The following is an 18,378-nucleotide window of genomic DNA, read 5'->3' as shown; positions in this document are numbered from 1 at the left end:
GCTCCTCACACTTCACAAAAAACAGCAGGGAATTGTACATTTAACTACTGGAAAACAGGCACTTTTAAATTCCTCTTGCATCAGTACCTGATGCTCAGTTGTAGTCTTTCTTATGAGAGGACCCTGTGTCTAGGCGCTGTTTATCCTCAAGTCTTGAATCTGAGGGAAGTTCACACATAAATTACTCTTTGTCCTCAGCTTTTGAAGTACTTACAGATAGAGGCAGAAGACCGCGAGCCGCTCTCTTCCAAGGCAGAAGATGGTTCTCCTTGGACTGGTTGCAGTTGAGTGGGTTATGGCAGTTTAACTGGGTCAAAACACACAGACTGGGGCTTTCGTTACTGCAGAGAAGTAATCTACTCAAACACACTAAGCATCTTCAGATGACGCAAGTACTTATTTCATTTTCTCCCTGTGGCAGTTTCTAGCTTGTCTTTATTACTACACAGCCGTAAACAGACCCAAATGAACTAACTCCCTTTGGGCTGCTCTTTGCTCGAGCAGAGCAGGCATCTCTGCTTATGTACTAAACCTTTTGGAGCAAGCGGTAACAGCATCCTCCACAGCCCAGATTTGCACATGCCTGCCTCCCAGCATCCTTTTCCCAGTTCTGACAGCATTAATGCATAGCTGATGGATGGTGTGCTGCCATGTTTATACCCTCTATCACATAGGGTGGAGATAAGGAAACATCCATTTAAAGATGTAAACACCACCTAGCTGCTCCTATTCTGTCAAGAGTCAATCTCCAGCTATGGTGATGGGTTGGACCCGGCTTGCACCAAGCACCTGCACAGCTCGACACCCCCAGCAGGACAAGAGACAATAGGAAGAATGAGAGCAAGAAAACTCATGGGTCAAAGTAAAGACAGAGAAATCACTCGCCAATTACTCTTGTGGGCAAAACAAACTTGGCTTGGGGAATTTAACTTAAAACATTTAATTACAAATTGGGGTATTGGGGACCAAAGATAACAAACCTGTAAACACTTTGGAAAACCCCTTTCCTCCCCCTTTCACATGCTCAGCTTCACTCCAGCACCTCTCCTCCCGCCTTCCTGGTCTCCGCTGCCTCGTTGTCCCAGCAGGTTACACCCTGTCCCTTCGGTGAGGTGACAGGCAGCGCAGGGGGTTGGAGTCAGGACAGAGTAGTTTCTCTCTGCTGCTCCTTGCTTCCCATGTGTTTCCTCTGCTCTGGCAGAGAGAACAATCCTAATGCTAGAATGCCCTGTCTATTTTACTTAAATTTAGCATACACTTTGACAGCAAATACGTATTTATTCCTGCTTTCTGGACTGATGGAGGCTGTGTAACTGAACCTCACAGACTGTATGTACAGAATGCATGTAAGCCTTGTTTGCCTTCACTGCGTTTTCTTCTCATGTCTTTACCTGCTCAGTTACTTCTTTTCTAAGGCATTAGGATTTAGCTGATCACCTTTCAATTTCAGCAATGTCCTCCTTAAGGCAGCGCGCACAGCTCCATCAGCAGAGACCCCTGCCCCCCAAAATCAACACTAGGTAATAGCACTAACGGCTGAATCCTGGCATCGCTTGGTCATGACCTTGATAAGTACCATCAAACATAGAGGGTTTAAGTGATTTTGCACATTGAAGAAGCCACAGATGGTAAAGTAATAATGCCTGGCTGCTGAGGAAAGAACCAAATGTCACCTGTTTCTTACATTAGCAGCCAATGAATTCTTGTGCAAATATTATATACCTACCATCCTGGCAGCAGGTGAATATTTGTAGGTCCTGAGGGACTAATCTAGTATTACTATAAAATCCTGCTGTGAAACACAGCAAAAGCATTATTTGACAAATAAAAGTTAAAAAAAGCTAGATGCATTGGTCTTTAAGATAAAGTTATTTATTTTTCTACAGAAGGTGCAGCTGTTTCTTAGAAACCTAAAGAGTCTCTGAATGGAGCTTGTAGCAGTTGCTTGCTGTAGACCAGCCTATTGTTTCAGGTTTGGAATAGCAAAAGGATTTTCAGGCTCTTCAGTCATTCCCGGGTACACCGATAATGATGAGTGGGTTAAGTACTAAGCACAGAAATTTCATTTGCTCTGTTATTAATGAAATTAATCTTGTTTTTTCCTGCTTGGTTAAAAAAAAAAAACAAAGCAGGCATTCAGGTTATTAATGTGCTCAGAGCAATAGACAACGTGTAAGAGTCTAACAATCTTACTACTCTCGCTTTCCCCTATTCCTTGTTTCAGCTAAGCTTTGACTAAGCATAATTTACAGTATCATAAATTTAAAAGACAGAGGAAGAGGCAGATTTCAGCTCTCTTACCATAAAATACTGCGTTAATTGTTATAGCGAAGACAAGCTATCTTCTTGTACTCCAAAGCACTGACTGACATGGATGGGCTTCTCTCGTCTTCCATGCTGCAACTTCTCATGTTACTTGACAAGAAAAGCTCAGGATCCCTTCTTCCACTGGTACTCTTCTTTGTGTCATCTCTGTGATTTTTGGAATTCTGGCTTATTTCATCGGCCTTGAAATTTTTTAGCTTTGACATGCACCACAGTAATAAGTGCCTGACTGCTTTTGACACCGTTAATCACATACAGGCTCTTACCCGGAAGATAAAATAAGTCACTGGACTGTACAAGGTAGATGAAATAGCCTTTGGAATGATGGTTTACAAATATTAAATCCAGTCTCAGTTAAGTGTTTTTCTCCATCATCACTTTCAATTTCAACTAGATCATTTGCATTAATTCTTACCCTATGAAACATTTTATTTAATATTTTAACCCCAAGATTACCTAGTAATTTTACTGGTTGTCGAAAGCAGCGCTACAAAAACAGAAGGGAAGTGTAGGTTACTAAAACAGTGGAACTTTGGTGCTATTTTGCATCTTCAAAACACTCTGTGTGTATACGAAAAGGCAGATTCATCATTAACGATTCATCAGAATCTGAAGTTAACCGTAGGACATTAATTAATTAGACTGGTTTGTTTCAGGTATTTGTACAGCTGCAAAGAAATCGTATTACGAAGAAATACATCTGGAAGTCTTGGCTTCAGCATCGTAGGAGGTTATGAGGAACACACTGGGAACAAACCATTCTTTATCAAATCCATTGTTGGGGGAACACCAGCATATAATGACGGCAGAATTAGGTAATATGATAACTATCTAATGAAAAGTAGCATTTAAGTAAGTCTTTCATCTAGTTCCATTTGTGGTTTGTTTTTTTTTTAAAAACAAGTTTTCACAAAGACAGTGTAGGGGGGGAAAAAGGATCATTGATACAGAACTAACTCTGACAGATCTGGAAATAGGACATAAGTGTCCTGAACTTTAACAGATTTGCCTTCATAGTAGGATGTTTTCAGATGTCTAGCAATCACTAGTAGATGAGTAAGTATAAAGATAAGTCAGTTTGATCTCTGGGGTAGTATAAAGCATGCCAGCACAGGGCAGCTTTCCCACCTCCCCAGCTCAAAAAAACCCCAACCAACCAAAAACCTTCCCTGCAAACACCAATACAATTTAAGAGAGTAAATGCAGAATTATGGAGCAAACTTAAATCAATTACGTCGTCTTAAAACCTAGTTTGTTCAGAACATGGATCATTCCCATCTGAAAGAACTATATCCTATTTTCTTTCAAATATGTCTAATTAAGTTGTAAGGAAAAGCAAAAAAAAGTGAAGTATTTTCACCTGCTTTATTCCCTTACTCATGAACAGTAACTAGCCAAAGAAAAAACAGTAATACTCATTTCTTCCCCTTCCTCCCAGCTTGAGGACATGCTCTGGCATTCGCAAACATTTAAGATGTCACCTTGTTTAATTGTTCTCTCATGTTTGCCTTTGGTTTTTCAGATGCGGCGACATCCTCCTTGCTGTCAACGGCAGGAACACATCAGGAATGATGCATGCCTGCTTGGCAAGGATGCTCAAAGAACTGAAAGGAAAAATTACTCTCACAATTGTGTCCTGGCCTGGCACTTTTTTATAAAACAACTCTTCATGGAGAGTATGACAAGTAATTTAACACAGGAAAAAAAAAAAGGAACATCAGTCTTTGCTTTTTGGGGGCTCAAGTATGTGTTTATAAAGAAAAGGTTTGTGAGATTTCAACCTGCCGGTCAAGAAAAGTCAAGTTTAGGCAAAGCAGGGACATCTGTCAGAAAATCACTTTAGAGTGATTTAAGCTACAGACTTAAGTCTTTCTTTCCCCGTGTTCTTAAGGGTTTTTTGTTGGTTTTTTTTATATCTATACATATATATTTAATGCATTATAATAATAATGAAATTTAAGGAGCAGCAGCTCCTGCTCACCCACTTTATTTTGATTTACAAAAAGAAATCCTTGAGTAACTTACGGAAAAATTTCTTGCAATTTTTTTAATTGCAGAAAATCAGGTGAAGGTTTTTATCCAACACATCATTAATAGCACTTTGATTATGTGTACCTTTTCATGGTCAGCATGAAGCTGGTATTTTGAAGACTTTCAAGTACTGTTTGTTAGTCTGTAAACTGTGAATTAAATTTCTAAAATAATTAAAAATAACTGTAACTGTGTACTTGTACAGACATTATTTTCACCCAAAACCAAACAACTTAGTTTCCCTGGTATGTTTTGATTAATACTATTAAATCTAGGATTTTTATACAGAATTATTATTTTTAAAAATAAGTACTCTGCACCCTGCTAATACCATCTTATAAATAGCACCCTGAGAGGGCAGTACAATTTTTGCAGGACTGCCACGCCAATCACATTTGATACTGTTCGGGATGGAGTCAGATCTCTAAGTGATGATGGTCTTATATTCTTCTTATAGTTCTTTGCCTTTCTCTGCAAATTACCCATGTTGCAAAGTCTTATTTTTTCCTCACAAGATAGCAATGGAAAGAGGATATGTTTGTTAATCTTTATCATGTTAAGGACAGCTGTTCCCCTAGAACAAAGACTAAAATGAACTTTCTCTTAAGCCACTGAAGCAGCAGGGATGATTATCCAGCTTAATTCACCCTTATGCACCCACACAAACCAGACATAATTACCAAGTGTATGATTACCACACTCGGTGTTCCATCAGACTAAGAACAATCAGCACCTTTACCAGTTTCCCTAATTTTTTTCATTTCACCTTAGTAACAGGTTCTTGAAGAGTCTGCAATTCCTGCTTGTCCCTGTAGTAAAGGATGACCTTTTCAAATATGAACTCCAAAAGCTGTACTAAACCCACACTGTTCCAGATGTTGGTATATAATAAAGTGAATGCACGCTGTCTCTAAAGTCAGTAGAAGAACGACCTTCCCACTGGCTTATGAAAAAAGGAGATAATTTAATACAAAGAATTTAACCCCTACGTATATTGTAGGAGCGTAAGCTTCTAAGTGTAAGATGTTTTCTCACTGTTTCTTAAAAGACAAAGTCAGTCCAGGAATCTTAACATGAAAAATTCATTCTTTTATTTTCAAAAAAACAAAGTAACCTTTGATTTCAAACTAACAGAACAAGATTAAGAGCAAATTATTTTAATACCCAGAAAAATAACAAGATTTATAGTAATCTATTTCTGGCACTAATATATATGCAAGTAGGCAAAAATCACACAAGCCTATTCCACAGGGGCAGCTTCAGTGTTTTCCTGTTCAGGAGCAGGTTCACCACTGGCTTCTTTTCCTTCTTTGCTTCTTTTGGACTTTTTGTGTTTGTGCCTTCTGTGGCTGTCCCCTTCTTCACTGTCGTGACGGCGTCTGCTGTTACTAAATAAAGAGAGAGAAAAAATACCTCAAACAATTGCATGACACTTCAGGCCCCATTTAATTACAGAGTACCAAAAAAACAGCCTTCGCATTTGTATTTGAAAACTGGCACCTGCTCCTGTTCTGACCCATGTAGTATTTGGATGTCAGTGCCAAACTGAATTTTTCATGGAATGGTACATACATACTTTTTGTTGGGAAATTGGAATGGTTTTTCACATTTGTAACCCATATTCTAACAGCAATGCTTTTAATGTCATGTCTCTATTCACATCCCTTAATGGTTTAACATTCTTATTGACCCCATTCCCTGGACTTAACCTTTATTTCTAACTTAAAAAGGATCAAGTTGAACAATTTCTATCAAGTCACCATAAGGGTTATTTTACTTACTAAGAATCACTGTTGAGTTCTTACGTTAATGCTGCTGAATGTCAGCTTCACTCCAGCTCTTTCTGACCCACCATTTTTACCCTTCTTCCCCCCAATTCATCATTCCTGTTCACTAGCTAGACTATCACATACATTATTCAATATGAAGTTACCCGGGGCCAACATTGCTTTGTGTCTGTCCATGTTTTATATGGCAGACTTGTTCCAAGTAGTACATCTCAGTGTTTACAGTCTTTCCACAAAACTCCAGTTTGTTTGGGGTTCTTTTAAAAGTTTACTTTATTTTTTTAAACTCGTCAAGTCTTTCATATCCTATTAAAAAAATCGAACCTTCGAGATGACTTGTGTCTAGTCTCTTCTTTCTCTCTATGTCTCCTGTCTCTGTGTCGGTCTTCTTTCTCTCTACTTGTTCTATGGCGGTCATAGCCTCTTTCTGCATAGTCTCTGTATCTGTATCGTTCTTCATCACTGATTAAGAAAGAAGATATTTTCAGGACAGTAACACCAAGCAGTATTTCTATTAAAAAAAGAAATTCTTACACACTCTCAAGATAAATGACAGAAAAATCTTAGTGTTGCTTCTGGGTTTCTAAATGAGATCCACAACGTATGCTAAAAGGACATTAAAGTTCTTCACCTTACACACTAGACTTCTGTGGTTAATGCGATTTTGAAAGGGGATTGTCCAATAAAAATGTAAGGAAAAAACCACACAACAGTATCACATTAAGTTTATGCAGGAGTTATCAAGCAGTTATCAGCTTAAATCTGCATATGGCTGCGAACAAAATACAATCCTACATAAACTTCAGTAATGTTTTCAGATCGGTGTGTGTAACGCTCAACACTTATCAGCACGCTTTTTGACTATTATGCCATTTGGGTAAATTAAATTAAATTTTGGTACTGTTGATCTATTTCCTTACATCAGCTTCAAGGAAGGAAAAGCAAGGTGCAAAGAGACTGACAGTAAAATATACTCAATATTTTGGGTTGCTTTTAAAATTAACTTCTCTCCAGTGCCAATGCTGTCTGTACTTTCAGTCCTCTCTTGGATTACCACATGTTCTGCTCTGCCACAATGCTGGTAAAAACCCCTAAATATTACAGGCTATACAAGAATTTAAAGGCTTTACTCAAGAATGTATTTTTTATTTTGACTTGATGAAAAGGGCAGTTCTAAGAGTTCAGTGAAATTTTAAAAAAAGATGAAAGCAGCATCTACAGTTAGCCAACACCACTCAAACGCTACGTTAGCATAGCTTAAAAAGGCATGCTCATTTTATCATTTCTCTACCACGAAAATCCTACCCAGATATAGTGTCCAGCATCATTTAACACAAATGAACTTACTGTAACTATTTATATATCACACAACATCTTTGTAACCATAGTTTGGAAGATCCCTACAAAGTCCTGAAGAAAGGCACAATGTGACCAGGCTTTCTGAGGCAGGAATGAAAACAGGTAACAATTTAGATACTATCAAGCTGACAAAAGCAAAGTGTTTCATGCTTTCCCTCTTTGCCAACATTTACCATAAAAGAAAGTCTCTTCCTGAGGTCCCTGACAGCAGCAGAACAGGTTAGACAGACACGCAAGGAGAACAGCTCAAGCCTAAAGAGATTTCTCATGTCCTGGAGCAGTGAGAACTTAGATCAAAACAATTTTATCTGCCATAACTTGGATCCTGTGGCCATTTCCTAAGTGGAGACATTACATTAGTGATTATTACAGCTATGTATGGAAACTCAGAGTGATGCCTGAAGCAACAGCACTAGTCATTCTACGAAACTCTGTATGATTATATCACGAAGCAAATTTCAAAAATTAGCAACTTAAGACACTGCAGAGAAGCATCAAACACCGTGCAGAAAATCCTGTTTTTCTAAAGGATATTAAAAATATTCACACATCGAAATCAGGAAGACTACAGCTATTACTAAAGAACTCAAAGTTACGATTTGTCACTGAGTAGTATGACTGCCTTGATTAGTGCCTGTATCGTTATGGAATCTTATAACATTTATAATATTTTATAATGCACTTATCATTACAGATTTGAGTGTAAGCTGATCAAATTCTGACAGGTCACAGAATCACAGAATGGTTGAGGTTGGAAGGCATGACTGGAGGTCATCTGGTCCAACCCCCCTGCTCAAGCAGGGCCTCCAGGACCACCAGCTGCCCAGGACCATGTCCAGACAGCTTTTGGATATCTCCAAGGATGGAGACTCCACAACCTCTCTGGCCAACCTGTGCCAGTGCTCAGTCACCCTCACAGGCATTATGCCACTACCATGTCCCTTAACTACTGTCCCCCTCTTAAGACAAAAACGAAATGCAACTGCATTAAACATTTTTTTCTAAAGACTATGTTAAATCTAACATGTATCTCCCACAAGAAAACCCTACAACAGAGACACATCAGCTTATAACGAATGAAGGCAGTACAGCCACAGAACATGAATTCTGATCATACTACTCCACAGCCAGCTTAGGGCACCCTAGGTTATAGTCCAGGGTGTGAAGATAAATGCTCCACTGAGATGTCCAAAGCCTAGACAGATAAACTAAAGCAGTGGGGGGTGGGGGGAAGGGAGAAAATAAATCCCAAATCTTACAATGCTGAAACCTGAAGTCCTATGCCTTTAACCTGTTTCTATCTGCATCGATCACTTACCATTGTTTTACCCTCAAGTTTCTACTCTACTACCAGGGGAAGGCGGGAAGTGTAGGGGAGACATTTAAAATCCAAGTCCCTCTCTACTGAGCATTTCTCACGAGAAACTAATTCAAGGCTTCAGGGAAAGGGGTAAAACCAATAATTAGGAGAGTTTTCTTATCAAATGTCACAGAAAGATGAAGGTTGATATCAACTGCTAGTTTCTAGAACAAGTCATACCGAAGAGAAGCTACATAGCTTACATAGCAATTAGTTTTGCAGTTCAGAATGACAGTCTTCATTTGGTCTGCGTTTGAAGTGTGTCTGAACTTAGTGTGTAATAAAGCAGCACCATAAAGACAGCATGTGCCTGGTGAAGTCTAGTTATAAAGCTCAGTTTTAGAATATAAAAAAAAAATGTATAATGTTAAAAATGAAATTAGGCTCTGAAATCTACCAAAAGTCATAACCAAAGGTAAAGTCTGTTTGAACAACAACTGAAAATTTTTGTTAGACATGGGATTCCTGTACTAACACACCTTTAAAGTGCCACTAGTCATCACAATTTTAGGAGCCTTACATTTCTGCAGGCTTGCAGGGATAGGAAAAGGTAGAACCAATTCAAATACAGTTTACTCCCAATATCCAATATTACTTCCCAGAACTAACATTTTGGTGATCAGTATTAAAAAGTTAAAATTTGAATGTCTAACACTGTCTTCTGATGAGCTTGCCGTAAGAAATTAATGGCTACTTGTAGACTGATGTCTTGGTTGCAAAGCTGATTCAAAACCTTTAACGTTAACCCACAGCCTGCATTTGCTCTGTTACATAACTATTTTAAAACACTCTAGGAAAGTGTTTAAATAAAAATATTATTGATACTCCTTTTTAAACCTTCTTTTGCCAAACTACTAAGGAACCATGACAGCATGTTTGTCTGAAAATAAACAACCTTTCTATAAGTAAAGCAAAAAGTTAGTTTGCCACATCCAGTATGTTGGGAGCTTTCAGGAACAGGCATAAATGCCATGTACCCAATGTTACACCAGTGAACTCCCCATTTTGTATCTGGGCTTACATTACAGTTATCAAAGCCTTCCAGGGACAGCCTTGACAGCACTATAACCTTTGACCTCTGGAAGAGGATCCATAGTTACCTGTGCCCTCCTGGCAAAAAAGTCCCAAAACAGTCCAATCCATACAATCTCCATTCTCTACACATTTGGTTACTTTTTCAAAACAAACTACAAGCTATTAACTTCACAAATCAGGAGAGCTCACTTGTAGAGATGTCTAACTTCTGATACCTGTATTCAAACACCTTACCATGTATTCAAAAACTCTACAACAGAGAACCACAGAAGGATTTAGGCTGGAAGGGACTTCCTGGAGGTCACTTGGGCTAACGCCCTCCACAAAAAAAGGTCTAAATCAGAAGTCTGGCCAGGTTGCTTAGGGCCTTGTTTAGTCAAGTTTTGAGTATCTCCAAGGCTGGAGATTCCACAACCTCTCTGGACAACCTGTCTTACTACCTGATCACTATTTTGTGTTCCCCCCACCATCTAATTGAATTTCCCTTGCTGTGACTTTTAACTATTACTCTTGTCCCTTTTCTGTGCACCTTGAAAAAAGAGCCTGGCTCTATCTTCTCTATAACCACCCATCAGGTAGTTGAAAACCGCCTTTAAGAACCCTCCTCATCCTTCTCCTTTCAAGATAAATGAACTCTGTCCCCTTAGCCCTGCTACCAGCTTGTCAGCACTCCACTGGACTCTCCAGCCTGTCAATGTCTTCTTTTTCATACCAAGGGTCCCAAAATTAGGCACTGTATTTTGCAAGTGGTATCAAGTGCCAAATAAGAGGGGAACAACAGCCTTATCCACCTGCGGGCTATAACACAGTTCAATGCATTTTGACCTTTATCGCACATTGAGTGCCGAGTCCTGTTCAATTTGTTGTCCACCAGGACGCCAAGTCCTTTCCCATGGCTGCTTTTTAGTCAGACAGACCCTCGTCTGCTCTGCTGCATGGGATTATTGGGTTCCAGGACCCTAGAAATACACATAGTTGTCGGGTTTTGCTCCCTCCACCTGCCCCCCAAATTGCCAAGGAAGAAACACAAAATGGTAAGGTATCAACCAAATTCCAAAGTTTACATTTTTAGTGGTAACTAATTGACTTGAAACTACCAAAACAGAAAAGAAAACACAGTCTTTGCAAAAGGGACAACAGTCCAAAAAGAACAGCATCTTCTCAAGCGGGCAGAATGAGATACATTGTAAAAATGCACAATTTCATCTGAGGATAGCAGGGTAAAGGTGGAATATAATACAAAGATAGCTGAAGGTTCATTTTTAAACCACATTTTGGTTATACTAATAGAATAAAAATAATTCCTATTTTCTTACAATTTTAAGAAATATTATAGCACAAATACAGGCTTTTTATCTGGAGAAGAGCCACTAAAAACATAGAAAGCAGTCGTTTCTGAGCAGTAAAAAGCTAAAGATTATGCTTACTCCAAATCTCACCACAGTGTCGCTTAAGTTTAAACAAAGGGAATTTAAATAAAAGTAATGCATCTGTGCAGTCGCTAAAATAGTTCACATTCTCTTCCTTATAGCTCATTTCATTTTATTTTCTTAAGTGCATAGAATTGAAAATAAACCTTCTTAAAAAACATTATGTCTGCATGTTCTGTCTGAAGCCTCTCCTACCTTCTCTGTGACTCCCAAACCAACTTATACTAGTTAAGGGCCTCCCGTTTTTTTTACACAGCCATGTGGCAACAGCTTTGCTACAGATGGTGGATAATTTAGTCACATAAAAAAGTTGAGGCCTGCTCTTCCCCCTCCTTTACAGATAACTCTGGCAGCAGCACAGAGATTTCTCTAGGCCTGGAAGCTATTAAGGTTCATTTCAAGCACCCTTGAATGACCAGGCTTCTTTCTGGCCTTCAATCAAGCTGTCTGAGAAACAGATGTTTAGATTGGTCTTGAGTTCTCAGAAACTGACCCTGGAACATAGCACATGCACACGGGAGAGGACATCACCACATCTGCATACATGGAAAATCCCCTAGTTTGTACCCAGGTTGCGTCTTCAGCGAACAATCATCATGCAAAAAATGTCATCTCTCAGCTGAAGTAATGTTGACTCCAGGTGCTCTCATTCCCCATAGCGTAAAACCATTGGTAAAAACAATCTGCTTAATAGCTAACGTATATATTCTGCAAAAATTGAAACTTAACAAAAAACATTGAGAAAAGCGTCACGACATTTACCGCAAAATACTTAGCAAATAACAAGCAAAGTAAATTTAGATAAATCTGGCAAGCCAATAGACCTCTGCTCTACGGAGTCATAGCGAGCTTAACATTAAATGCTTTGTACTTGTGCACATGAACACAGAACAGTTGCAGCTTTTTTCTTTTTTCTTTTGCAATTAGAGACTTGAAAGCTGCATAAAGTTATCTGCCATTATTTTCATCATCTGCCTGAAATGGAAAAAAAGTTGCCCTTGAAATAATAGTTTTAAAAAAGATAGGACAGATTATTATCCAGCCGGTGCTAATGACCAAACTAACCATTTTAGCAGCTAAGAACACAATTAATTAAGGTCAAATGTGGCACCACATTGCTCTTAGCACTGAATTGGCAACTAAGATTCATTTAGTACTTCTATAGATTTTTCTAGAACTACTGATGTCAAAGAGAGCTAGGTATCTCACTCACACACAAGGCTTAAATCACACCTTTAACCTGTAAAGCACTGTGACTAGTTTGGACGTATACTGTCACTTTTACGCTTCTGTTTAACATTTAGAAATTTAATTATTTCCAAGAGAAAAGGGGGAAGGGGAGAAAGCCACACCCTCTAGCTCTTTGGAATATACAGCTGAACACTAAATTTTAATGTTGAAGTATACTATTTAACACAGACACAGGGTTTTGAGCAGAGTTACAGCATGCTTAAGACATTTCACTAACCTGTTGAACACACTTGGAGTTGGACTGTGATCTCGGTCCCTTTCCCTGTCTCTGGTACGTTCTCGATCTCTGTCTCGCTCCCGGTCGCGATCCCGATCTCGGGACCGCTCTCTCTCACGTTCCCTATCCTTCTCTCTTCGTGCATAGTAATCCCACTGTTTGCTGGTGTCCATAAGACTAGACCATGAAGGAGCAGAACCTGCAAGGTGCGGAAAGGTGACTAAAGAAAAAGATGCGGGTATTAGAAAGAACAAAATCAGATACCATATGAAAACTGTAATATTACTTATGCATGAAAACACAGACGATTGTCAGCCTCTCCAATGATATTTTCCAATCTTCCCCTTTTACATAAAAGTTAATTCTGAGCAAACTCTGCATTTTTTCCATGATGCTAATAAAGGCCTCTGGCACTCATTTAAATACTCGTTATGAAGATATACAAAACCAGGATATACACCACAAAGACTGTCTAAATCCTTTTGAAAAAAAAATATATTGTGCAAAGATTTGCTGAAAGAATCTGACTTTATGTGGTCAAATGGCTTTGTTTTGGGGGAACAACAAAACAAAAACAACCAGAAAACAAAACTGCCTTTGAAACTCCATGGCTCTGAAAGTACAGTTCAGAAAAACAAGGAGAAAGGATGCTTCCAACTTTATATTTAGATGCTAGTATTTTTATGTTTTGTCCTTTAAAATCATTGTATTTAAAATATAATGTTAGTTACAATGTTCTCATTCACTAATTTATATTCTATACTGTGCTTTGCCATACTTTTCTGATTACAGAATGTAACAGCAACTTTAGAAATATCTTCCATACATTCATTCTGGGAAGAAGAAATAACGCTCCCACTTAATGCTTTCTAAGATACCATTTCTAATGAATATCCAGCAAAACCACTATTACCACTAAAATATAAAAGTTTCAGAAAATTATATTGTCTTAATCTAAAAGATGATATGCTGAAGAAGTTAAGAAGGAAGTCACAACACTGTCTCACAAGTTTTTTAGGTAACCAGCAATGGGAAGAGAGAAGGGATATGCTTCTCCATTGCTTTCTGCCAACTCTGATGTAATAAATAATTACTACTCTTAATGCCCCGATTGTTCTGTCCTGCCCTCCCTCTCCAGAAGCCCCGTGAATGTGTCCTGTTAGTGAAAAATAAGGGCTGTAGTATTTAACTGGAAACAGCACTCTCTAGTGGACTTACAGTACAGAGGACTTCCCACTTTCTGCTTATCTGCTTTGCTAGCCAATGATAACATAGCCTTCAATAAATCGTTTGTTTTGAGTTCCACTTCATTATCTATAATATGAGAACAATATTCACTTGACTTCATGGTGTCATGAAGAGACATTAATAGTATAATTAACATAAATATCCACTGAACAATGTAAAGTGCATTACTGATGCTGTATTTAATACTTTCGAGTTATAAAACCAGTGGCTTGTTCTGACAGCTATGTTCAGACTGCCTTGCCTACAACGTCTGAGGTATGCCTGCCCCAGAAAGCTTTGGCAGAAGCTTAAGACAGCAGTTTGCCAAGCATCCAAAGGAGGAATACAAAAGACCTTTTGAGCAGGCAGTGGAGCAGGAAAAAACACTTCATTGTTAAAATACATTTGCAATGAAAAGCATTATAATTCTTTAAAAAAGCATTTATACGAGGTTTTGCCTCTAACAAAATGCTTGACACTGTTTCACTTCAGGGCTACAGAGAAAATGAGGAGTTAACAGAAAAAAATACCCCAATACAATAGTATGTTGTTCATTATACTGCCAAAACCTGAAATTCTTCTAAGGAAAGCAGCCAGAAATAGCAAAAAAACAGCTGGGACTTTAAAGACTGCTAATTTCCTTGACTTGCCACTATGTCAACAACATACGTATGGTCTACGAGACTTGAATACACAGAATATTTTGATCTAAAGTGTAAACTTAAGTTTAACTTTAAATATATACTACAAAACAATTATTCTTATTAATGGTAGTATAAACTTTTATGATAAATTTTGGTTACTCCCTCACATCTGCAGTAATTCTCATCAGACAGAAGCATGTCATTTCTACCCCAGTAACATGAGATAAACCAGTTATTTGATACTCTGCACATTTTTATATCTAGATTTTCACCAGTAATTATTCACAACACACAAGAAGCTTACTTTCTACTACGAATTGGTGCTCTACTTAGAATGAAGTAATTTGTCAATTTCAGTATTTCTACATGGATTATTCCAATAATTTCTACAAAAAGAAAGACACTTCCAAAGTTTAACTCTGATTTTATTTTTAAAACAGGAAGGGAGGGAGCTTTGAACAGTCAATAGTTTTGGCGACTTAAGTCCTGTTTGGGAGACGGTTTAAAAATTTAAAGCTGCATGGTGTCACAGTATAAGGCAAACTATAATACATCTTCTTTGTGCCTCAAAAAATACTGACTTTCAAACTGTTTCTGTAATGCTAAATTTCTTGCAAGTTCATAAGATATAAGGAACATTTAGAGCACAGAACAGAGAAATGCTTGAGGAAAAAGCAAACAAGCATACAATACAAGTCGCTTCACTGGCAGACCAAATGCAGTGCTATATATTGACGGCTCCATCAAATTCAAAGATCTGATGGCAAAGGTAGCACTGAATTGTGAAAGGATTTAAGAGCAAATGGAAGAAACTGCATTGATGCAGTGGAAGAGCACAAAGACAAAATAGATATTCTTGAAGCTACAAGTTAAGAATATTATTTTACCATGCAACCTTCCTAATGGGCTTGCAGTGGGAAACATGCCTGATCACAAGGGAGAAGACACCAAGGTGAAAGATTAGCAATTTCAATAGGCAGAAGAAAGGCTAGAGCCTTAATCAATATTGGCATTTTTTGCAATGTGTTCCATATGCTCATCTTCCCCCGTAATTTTGACAAAGCCATGAAACATACAGACCGGCAAAGAAGACAACGGGTTGGAGATTCAGTGCTATCATCCAAAGCAACTGTTAAATAAATATACTTAGCGATTCTTAATTAAAATGATCATCTGTACTCTACTGCGCTGCTGAGCCCTCAATTTACCTAAGTTCTGATGCATGGAGAGCACTGGTAAAATACTGGCCAGAGATGACATTGTGAGACAGGGACTGTGAGAGTAAGATGCTGGCCAGGAAAACATCTTTCACTAAGAGATGAACAACAGCAATAAAATGCCCATGAGTCTCTACAGATCCAAAAATCCGTATGACAAGCACAGCTTAGAGACAGACAATTTGCTTTGTGCAGCAAATATGAAAGCTTTTGCCACAATACGGATGCCAGATAGGCTGGGAAGGTGGCAGCAGACTGTGCTCCTTGGTCTCCATAACCATACAAAGGCAAACATAATTTTTTAACCCTGCTGGATCGATGGGCTGAGGCCAACTGTATGAGGTTCAACAAGGCCAAGTGCCGGGTCCTGCCCTTCGGCCACAACAACCCCAGGCAACGCTACAGGCTTGGGGAAGAGTGGCTGGAAAGCTGCCCAGAGGAAAAGGACCTGGGGGTGCTGATTGACAGCTGGCTGAACATGAGCCAGCAGTGTGCCCAGGTGGCCAAGAAGGCCAATGGCATCCTGGCCTGTACCAGAAATAGTGTGGCCAGCAGGAGTAGGGAGGTGATCGTGCCCCTGTACTCAGCACTGGTGAGGCGGCACCTCGAATACTGTGTTCAGTTTTGGGCCCCTCACTACAAGAAGGACATGAAGGTGTTGGAGCGTGTCCAGAGAAGGGCAACGAAGCTGGTGAAGGGCCTGGAGCACAAGTCGTATGAGGAGCGGCTGAGGGAACTGGGGTTGTTTAGTCTGGAGAAGAGGAGGCTGAGGGGAGACCTCATCACGCCCGAAAGGAGGTTGTAGTGAGGTGGGGTCGGTCTCTTCTCCCAAGTAACTAGCGATAGGACGAGAGGAAAGGGCCTCAAGTTGCGCCAAGGGAGGTTTAGATTGGACATTAGGAGAAATTTCTTTACTGAGAGGGTTATCAAGCATTGGAACAGGCTGCCCGGGGAAGTGGTTGAGTCACCATCCCTGGAAGTATTTAAAAGACGTGTAGATGAGGCGCTTAGGGACATGGTTTAGTGGGCATGGTGGTGTTGGGTTGACGGTTCGACTCGATGATCTTAGAGGTCTTTTCCAACCTTATTGGTTCTATGATTCTATGAAGAAGTTCAAATTCAATGTTGGCATGATCACGATGACAGTCATCTTTCGATGGGCTGCATAAAAAGAAGCATGGCCAGCAGATTGAGGGAGGTAGTTCTCTCCCTCTGTGCACTCTCCTGAGATCCCAGCTGGAGTACTCCATCCAGTACAAGAAAGACATGTTAGCGGAGGTCCAGAAGAGGGCTGAAACATCTCTCCTAGGTTGTTCAGCCTGGAGAAAAGAAGGCTCTGGGGACACCTTACTGCGGCCTTTCAATATTTAAAGGGGGCTTATAAGAAAGATGGAGAAAGACTTTTTACCAGGGCCTGTAGTAACAGGTTAAGGGGCAATAGTTGTAAACTGAAAAAGGGTAGGTTTAAATTGGGCATAAGGAAGAAATTCTTTATGACGAGGGTCGCGAGACACTGGAACAGGTAGTCAACAGAAGTTATGGATGCCTCATCACTGGAAGTATTCAAGGTCAGATTGGGCAGGACTTTGAGCAACCTGATCTACTGGAAGGTGTCCCTGCCCATGGCAGGGTGGGATTGGACTAGACGACCTTTGACGGTCCCTTCCAATCCAAACCATTCTGTGTTTCTATGTTTATTTTATCTTCCCAATTTGGGTTAGGTCAGGAAGAAGCTGACGTTTTAGTATTGCTATCACTCTTCTGGCTCAAGAAGCAGAGCTGTGCTAGGTAACAGTTCTAAACTCACTGAAGTTCTGCAGGTGTCCATTTGATTGCACATGATGAAACTTCTATTTTTGTTCACTCTTACTATAAAACCAGAAAGTGGTGTTTTTCAGCTTCAGTTTTTTTCTATAACATTAACCAAAAAAAAGAAAAACTGACTTTGCAACAGGATAGCTGAAGATTATAGTATCTTAGACAAACAGTTTTTCAAAGGAGAGGTACATAACTCAGGATTTCTCAATGATTGATCTGGCTGGTTAAAATTCTGATGATATCCCAACAGTACTTGTTCTCCTGCTTCTAAATTCTACCAGTTCTTGGAAAATTCTCCCTGACTTGTGGTCCATATTACAGTGTGCTATTTTCCAAAATCACAGTTCTGCAAAAGCAGCACAGAAAGATATCCAGCATACAAATAAGTAAGCAAAACAACAGTATTTACCAACAGCTGTTAAATTTGCAACAGCACGTATCTGTTTACCATGGTAGGCAATAAGCTTTCATAATGAATTACTGAAAGGACCTTTTTAGTCTCTTAGTTAAAATCCTGATAAGTATATCAAACAATTTGACACAGCACTAGTCAAAATTTTCAAAGCCAGCAAGCTTACTCACCACTGCCATATGAAAATGCACGAACAGAACGACCATCATAGCCAGAAGAATGTCCACTGTTGAAAAGAAAACACGTGTAAAAATCCAGTTTTACC

The 18,378-nt window shown here is 39.2% G+C and overlaps 2 protein-coding genes across 14 annotated transcripts in view; one reads left to right on the top strand and one right to left on the bottom strand.

The window, feature by feature from the left end:
• Window positions 1–4,550, top strand: part of LNX1 (ligand of numb-protein X 1) — a 70,204-nt gene extending 65,654 nt beyond the window's left edge. For both annotated transcript variants that reach the window (XM_075149083.1, XM_075149082.1), the window contains exons 9-10: window positions 2,982–3,140; window positions 3,848–4,550. In XM_075149083.1, the coding sequence (XP_075005184.1) occupies window positions 2,982–3,140; window positions 3,848–3,983 (295 nt within the window). In that variant the 3' untranslated portion in view covers window positions 3,984–4,550. The remainder of the gene's footprint in view (window positions 1–2,981; window positions 3,141–3,847) is intronic.
• Window positions 4,551–5,424: 874 nt separating this feature from the next.
• The window catches only part of FIP1L1 (factor interacting with PAPOLA and CPSF1), a 43,989-nt gene continuing 31,035 nt past the window's right edge, over window positions 5,425–18,378 (bottom strand). For 4 of the 12 annotated variants that reach the window (XM_075149086.1, XM_075149084.1, XM_075149089.1 and 1 more), the window contains 5 exons: window positions 18,284–18,339; window positions 14,014–14,109; window positions 12,796–13,015; window positions 6,468–6,605; window positions 5,425–5,744 (listed from right to left, as the gene is read on the bottom strand). In XM_075149086.1, coding sequence (XP_075005187.1) covers window positions 5,597–5,744; window positions 6,468–6,605; window positions 12,796–13,015; window positions 14,014–14,109; window positions 18,284–18,339 — 658 coding nt within the window. In that variant the 3' untranslated portion in view covers window positions 5,425–5,596. Of the gene's footprint in view, window positions 5,745–6,467; window positions 6,606–10,727; window positions 10,857–10,891; window positions 12,051–12,795; window positions 13,016–14,013; window positions 14,110–18,283; window positions 18,340–18,378 lie in introns of those variants that run through there. The other 8 variants (XM_075149090.1, XM_075149097.1, XM_075149092.1 and 5 more) reach the window with 5 other exon arrangements.

Source organism: Calonectris borealis, chromosome 4, assembly GCF_964195595.1.
Source record: "Calonectris borealis chromosome 4, bCalBor7.hap1.2, whole genome shotgun sequence".
NCBI lineage: Eukaryota > Metazoa > Chordata > Aves > Procellariiformes > Procellariidae > Calonectris > Calonectris borealis.
Note: the sequence above shows the minus strand (reverse complement) of the source record. Positions and strands in the feature narration are given on the sequence as shown.